Raw genomic sequence first — 7,286 nt, forward strand, 5'->3', positions numbered from 1 at the left:
TCAAATTTTCTTTTTAATGTATGAAGTGGTTAGGTTAGTGGTATGTCAAAGTTTTTATAAAAACAAATTTTAAAAATAATTCCATGGAAATGTAAAAGACCTTTTTTTGGAAAACAGATTGTGACTTTTTGAATTGTAGAAATATAACTGTTTTAATTACCTTGTTTCTAGATTTCATTATTAAGTCATAAATATCTAAGTTATAGTAGATGAATATTTAAATGCAAAATTATATGCAAAGTTACAACCGTACAAGATAAATATGTATTAATAATTTTTTTTTTTGATAAAATTAGCCATGGTCGGTGAGAAATACAAAATTCAAGTGTGGAGGAACATTTAAAGTTTCATCATTTGTCATTTCAGTCCTCTAAGTTTGGGTTATGTCATTTCAGTTCTCTAAGTTTCATTTCTTTCCAATTAAATCATCTGTTAATGTGCAGTTAGTTTTTAATGTTAACTTTCCAAAATGGCATCGTTTTGGACTTTAGTTAATATTTTTTATTATTTATTTTTTAATTTTAGAAAAAAATAAGTTAACTAAAAAATATCCTTTACAACCGTAATAATTGCAATACTTTTATTGTACATTTAAAATCCTTTACAACCTATTTTCTCACGGTTTTTGGGTAACATGTTGCAATGCCTTTTAATATACTATTAATTTTTTTTTTTTTTGAATAATGACTGAAATTTCATTAAACAACTAAGAAACGGTACAACCACCCAATGCAGCGAATAGAATCAGAACACACAGGAAAAAACCAGCAACAAACCCTACAGCAAGGTTCCCTCAAATCTTAACAAATCTGTAATTATTTATCTTTAAAAAAAAAAAAAAAGATTTAATTCAATTCCGAGTATATCTCGATGATTGTAGAAGCAATTTTCTCCGTGCTCGTAGACGTGACATTTAAAAAACAGAATCAAACTCAATTCCGAGTATATCTCGGTCTCACCGGTTAACAGATCTCTTTTCTTTTCAAGTCAAAAGCTGTTTTCATATATGTATATATATAAAACAGAGAGTAGTCCGTCCCTCTCCCTTGTGTGTGTGCGTGTTTGTTTCTCAAAAAAACAGAGAGTAGTCCGTCCCTAACCCTACCACTTCTTCACCGCCCATAAAATCCAATGAACACCATTACCACTGATGTCTCCTCCAAGAGGACCATGAAGTCACATATTCCGATTGATTTAATCGCTCATATACTATGCATATTACCCGTCAAGAGTGTCGTACGTTTTCTCTGCGTTTCGAAGTCATGGGCCGAACTAATCAAAGTGCTAGGATTCATCAATACCCACCTGAAGCGCTCCATCAATAGCGACAGAGATTGCACCATAATCATCGACCAAATAGCTAGCGTTCGGTCCTTAAATTTTTTATCTGTCTTTTTCCGCCGTAATAATGAAAATTGCTTGCCTAAGGCCATGGAAATTTACCCGCCACTACAAGGCCGTCCAGAAAGGGAGACCACCATCGTGGATTACTGCCATGGCTTGGTCTGCCTTCATAACCGTGTCAATGAGATCGCACTTTGGAATCCATTGATAAGGAAGTACAAGAAATTGCCAAGTGAACCAGTACAGAGGCCTTCCGGTTTCGAGGACTCGCTTTGGTCGACTGTATATGCATTCGGACATGATCCGCATAATGATGACTATAAGGTGGTGAGAATTGGGCAATTTTTCGAAGGATACCGTCCTCTACTGATTATAGGAATTGAAGTCAAGATCTATAGTCTTAAATTACAAGCTTGGAAAAAAGTTGTAGAACAAGGGTCAAACATGCTGCCCTGGATATCTTCATCGCCAGCAGTCTCCACGAATGGAGCTGCGCATTGGTTAACTATTCCAGATCGAAGCGTGCCGGGTCAGGAAATTTTTGCTTTTGATTTTGCAAACAACGAGGAATTTCATTTTTATAAGACACCGGTTCAACGAATTGATACTGATGATATTCAGAAGACGGGTTTGGGAGTGTTAGGAGGATGCCTATGTTTTGTTGTGAATGATTGCAAGAATTTGTATCATGATGTTTGGTTGATGAAGGAATATGGCGTAGAGAGTTCTTGGACAAAGGTTTATAAAACTGATCTACGTGCAAATAAAATTTCTTTGAATACGAATTTTGGGTTTGTGAAGCCTCTAAAGTTTTCCAGGGACGGCAAGAAAGTTCTGTTGGAAAATAGTAAGAATCTCTTTTGGTATGACTTAGAAAAGAAAAGAAGCGAGAGGCTTAAGGTTCAGAAATTGCCTGTCCTGTTTAGGCCTCTAACTTCTACTGGGAGCCTTCTTCTGCTTGATGATGGCGATAGTGTGATTGATCCGAAGCAAAACAAGATTAAGAAGTAGAGGTAAAACTAAACCGATGGAATTTGATGATTTTTTTTTTCTCTTAATTGTCGATGTTAGTATTGTTGTTGTGATTGTTATTTGACTGGTATGAATTTTCTGTCGTAGATTTTATTGGCTCCTCTTTTCCAATATTAATTGTTTATCAAGCTTGTGGTACTATTAAACCAGCAATTATTTGACACTGCATTCTATCTTGTATGAAACTCAAATGCTGCTGTTTCATGTTATTTCTTAGTATGGTTCCTCATAGTTAGTGAAATATGCGTTCATTTTATAAATAAGAAAAACTTTCGTTTACAGTTTGATACAAAAATACTCAGAAAAGCTGTAGGGACCAAACATGCATAGTTAGTAAAATATGCATTCAAATGCTGCTGTTTCATGTTAGAACAACAAACTCTCCAACCCGATACCTGACCCGCTTCTCCCTCAACCGGAAGAAACATGAGACTTAAAAGAGGGGGCATATATATATGGCAATAATACGTACTAGTAATTTAACAGGACTAATGGCTTGTTTGGAAGTTTAGAGAGGGAGGAGAATAGAGGGGAGTAGAGGGGAATGGCTCCCCTTCACCTTGTTTGGATGTTTTAAAAATTAGTAAGGGGGAAGAGAGTAATTAGTCATTTCTCTTGTTTGGATATTTTAAAAATTAGGATGGAGAGAAGAAGAAATGATTAAAATAGACAAATTTACCCATATTTGAAAATAGACTTGCAATATTGGTCTATGATTAATTTAGAAAGGATAAATTAGGAAATTTTTACTTGGACAATAATTTATCTACTCTACTCTCCCTCCAAATCTCTCCAATTTTGAAGAATTAAAAATGAAGGGTTAGAGGGAGTTGAAACCCCTCCAAACCCCCCTAAAGTCCTCCCCCTCCTTGCTTAAAAAACTTTCAAATAAGGTAATTGGATTACTCTCCCTCCCTCTACTCTACTCCTCTTCCTTTTTTAAACATCCAAACAGGCCATAAGTCTACTACAATTTGCCACAATTTACCAACGTAGTAAGTTGTAAGTGGTGGAAATAAAATGGTGGGTTCATGTGAATTTATGATTCCACCACTCACGAGTCACTATATGACAAAATTGTGAAACTAGTTATGGTACTAAACTTACTCATTTAACGGACTAAATTTATTTGATAGATAAATAAACAAAAGAAGTTAAACATTCTAAATATATTATGAATGATAAATAAGTTAAGTTAGGAAATTTTTAAAAAATGCATGATTGACATAATCCTACAAATTATGCAATATGCATTTATAGGAAGGTTGACATACACAAATAAAATCAATTAGTAATTAATTAAAAGATTGATGTAATATTTGTTTGTTTTACATAACACCTCAAAAATTCTTAAGGAAATTTGTGAACTCAATTTGGCATTTTATGTGAAGAATTTAAAAAAAATTTAATTATATAATATATATATATATATATTAAATTAGTATTAGTAGGAGGAACCGAGGAAGTGCTACTCTACAGTTGGTTTTTAAAAAATTATTAAATATATAATATATATTTAAATATATATAAGTGCCCTACAACTAGTGTTTTATTTTTTTTTAATTATTAAATATATAATATATTTTAAATATATATTAAATATGGGTGGGTCAGGTCGGGTTTGACGGGTTTGTAATTTTATGACCAAATCCAACCTGACTTGCTATAAAAAATTTTTTTGTAACCCAACCCAACCCACTAAGCCCTAAAAACCGACCCAACCCAGTGGGTCGAGTCGAGTTTGGCAGGTCGGTGGGTTTTCTGCACACCCCTACCAATCCATAGTCCATAACTTTTTATAGGATTAATATTTTGAAAATCCAATCAATGGGTTACATATTTTCATTGTTCTTAACATGTGTGTCAAATTTCATGTTAATTGGAGTTTATCTACTATTTGATCCACAAACAAACTCATGTTTTGTGTATAATTTTTAAGTTTAAATAACTCAAAATGTAAACACTTTGTTGATCAAAAACCCTAATAGTTCCACTTGCTTATAAAATCATAAATTTTCCTTACTGTTTTTTTAGTATTAGGGGAGCTCGCGCTCATAGTGAGAGCAATAACTTTTACACGATTTAGCATGGCATAATTCAACTGGTTGGTGATTCAACTCATTTTTTTTCCTCAATTTTCTCGGCAACCAAATAGAAGGAACCTGAAGAAGACGAATCGGAACCGCTTGATTGACCCAAAGTCGTTGACTTCCAAGCCCAATATCCAATAGCATCAGTTTGTTTTATAATAGGGGCCATTCATCACCGTTGATTTGAATCATAGGTTTTTTTTTTTAGGGCTTTTTAAACTCCTCATCAAATTTTTTCTTAAATAGATGATTAATATGTGTCTTAAAGGCATATATTAACTTAACATTTTTTTATGGGATAATTTTTTTTTTTTTCTGAGAGAAAATATAAGGTATGAGTTGGATGACACAAACAAATATTGATCATTAATCCAAGGAAGATAAATGATATTCGGAGAGCTAAGGACTGTTTTTTTTTTTTTTTTTTTTTTTTCATTTTTGTACAATTGTGTACAATTTAAAAAAAAAAATTGAATACGATAAATATTTTTAAAAAAATTGTGTATATTTTTTTAAAAAATTGTGTACATTAAATATATAGAATTGTATATTTTCTTTGAAAATTTATGTTTATATCGAATATACAAAATTATGTACATTCTTTATAAAAGTTTGTACATTTATGGAAAAATTGGTACATTTTTTTGTAAAATTATATAAATTGAATATACAAAATTATATACATTAAATATACATCATTGTGTACATTTTGTGAATGTTTGGATATAATGTACAGGCATTACTTACACTTTCAATAATTTGTGAAGAAAAAGTTCGCATTAAAAAGTTTGTACATATGGAATTGTGTATATTTTTAAATTATAAAAAAAATGTGTACAATAAATATAGGACTACGAATACATCCATTTTCACTCTCAATTTCACAACTTTCTTAATTGTACAAATCATGAGTGGTTGACAAAAGTAGGGAGTCCATATTGGCAAAAAATGTCCACCAATCATAGTTACATAAGTTAGTAAGTTATGAAATTGGTGTGAAATTGAATATCTCTACAATTATTCTAGAAAAATAGGAGTACACAAAATTTGGCATGATTTTATTTATTTATTTTATTTATATATATAACATATGGAACTGTTAGGATCTTAGTTTGTCGGCAAATTTCATGCCAAATTTGCACGTAAACTAGCTCTTCCTATTCCATATAAAAGTCAATTAGTTCACACAAACCTTAGTAAATTACTATTGTTGTTTAGTAATTAGTGTTGTTTGCCTTTAAGGAGTTACATTGATACTAATCTTTGGGTTTTTTTTAATATATTAATATTTATATTTTTTTTACTCAATTTAATAATAATAAAGAAAAATTTGTCAAACCCATGGGTTTAACCTGACCCATGTGGGTTCGGTTGGGTTTGGTCAAAATTTTTTTGACCCACCATGGTGGGTTGGGTCAAAAAATTCTCTCAACCCGACCTAACCCGACCCATGCACACTTCTATGGACTGGTGTAACATCGCAAAGAGTTTGACCAGGTGAAACTTAATCATAACCCTTGTATGTATGTATGTATGTATGAGTGTTTGTGTGTGTCCTGTTAAAGAATATTATTGAAAGAAATGCTATTTCAAACTTGTTTGGTTTTTTTTTTCTCATCTGTGATGAAAAGGAGAAAGAAAGTTGTGCCTGGAAGTTTGATGAGGCCTGGCGGGGGTGATTCAAGGCCTTCAGATGGTGATCAGGTTACTCTTTTATTTATTTATCTGTTTTTCTCTAGTCGTGCTTCACTGTACTCTTTTTAGTCTTAAATGTTTGTGACCGGTTTAACAGAGTACTATAAATGATCAATTGGGCATCCGAGTGGCGGTAAATGTTTTAATTTATAAATTTACAACCTGTTTAGTGGACATTCTTGCAATTGAAATGCTGTCTTATACTAAAGTGGCTGTATTATCATCAGGAACTTGGGCTATTGGAATTTATAGTTGGGAAGTGAAGTAAGAAATTTACGTTGAGTTTATGTTTTGCAGGTCATATATCATTGCGCCATTCAAACTTTGGATGGAGTTGTTGAATCTACTAGATCAGAAAATGGAGGTCAGCATGATTTTATGTGTCTAAGCACATTGTGGCTAAACTAGAAAAACAGTTCTATCTTTTTTCCTGGTTATATGGTATATTTTAAAAATTTGTTTCTATTCTATCCTATGCACCACTGATGCCTACATGGTCGGGTAGTTTTGTATCATCTGGCTTAGGCCGCTCTTTACTCTTGTGATGAGTGTAGAAAAATCATTGTTAATGCTGACTTTAACCCTTGCATTTGAGTTCTTTGCTCCATGTTTTGAGGTTTTTTTTGTTCAGATGCTTTTCAAAATTCCATTTGAAGCTTCAACATATTTCTAGTTAATTTTATGTAATTGTGTTTGTTACATCTCGTTTAGCCTGTAATGGATGTACCGAAGTTTTGTAAGAAAGTTGTCCCTTAGCCTCCAACACAATATCAAGGATTCTTTCTTTAATAATTAGGCCTCGACTAAATTGATTTCAATGTTAAAATGCCTTCTGCTACAGTTATTGGCTTGAATAAATATTTACTTAATTTTATCCCGTAGGAGGTCCTATTTTCAGTCTCTTAATCATCAGTCAGATTGTCTAATATTAGTTACATTCATTGAAATTCTACCATTTTGTTCTTGATAGATTATTCTCAATTAAAAAAGGTACAAACAAAAAATATGATTTAACCCTATCAAAGTGGCCTCGTAAGCACAAATGCAAGACTCTAAAGATAATCAGGTGATAAGTTACCTAACACAACAGGATTTCTTTCTCAGTCCTTGTACTTCATGGATTCT

At 32.3% G+C, this 7,286-nt stretch overlaps 1 protein-coding gene across 1 annotated transcript; it reads left to right on the forward strand.

The window, feature by feature from the left end:
• Positions 1–909: 909 nt before the first annotated feature.
• Positions 910–2,532, forward strand: LOC112015312 (F-box protein CPR1). The gene has a single exon (XM_024047700.2). It carries the CDS (start codon positions 1,132–1,134, stop codon positions 2,353–2,355), a length of 1,224 nt encoding a protein of 407 aa, XP_023903468.2. The 5' UTR covers positions 910–1,131; the 3' UTR covers positions 2,356–2,532.
• Positions 2,533–7,286: the final 4,754 nt, after the last annotated feature.

The sequence above is a fragment of the Quercus suber genome, unplaced genomic scaffold (genome assembly GCF_002906115.3).
Source record: "Quercus suber isolate HL8 unplaced genomic scaffold, Cork oak 2.0 scaffold_842, whole genome shotgun sequence".
Classification (NCBI taxonomy): domain Eukaryota; kingdom Viridiplantae; phylum Streptophyta; class Magnoliopsida; order Fagales; family Fagaceae; genus Quercus; species Quercus suber.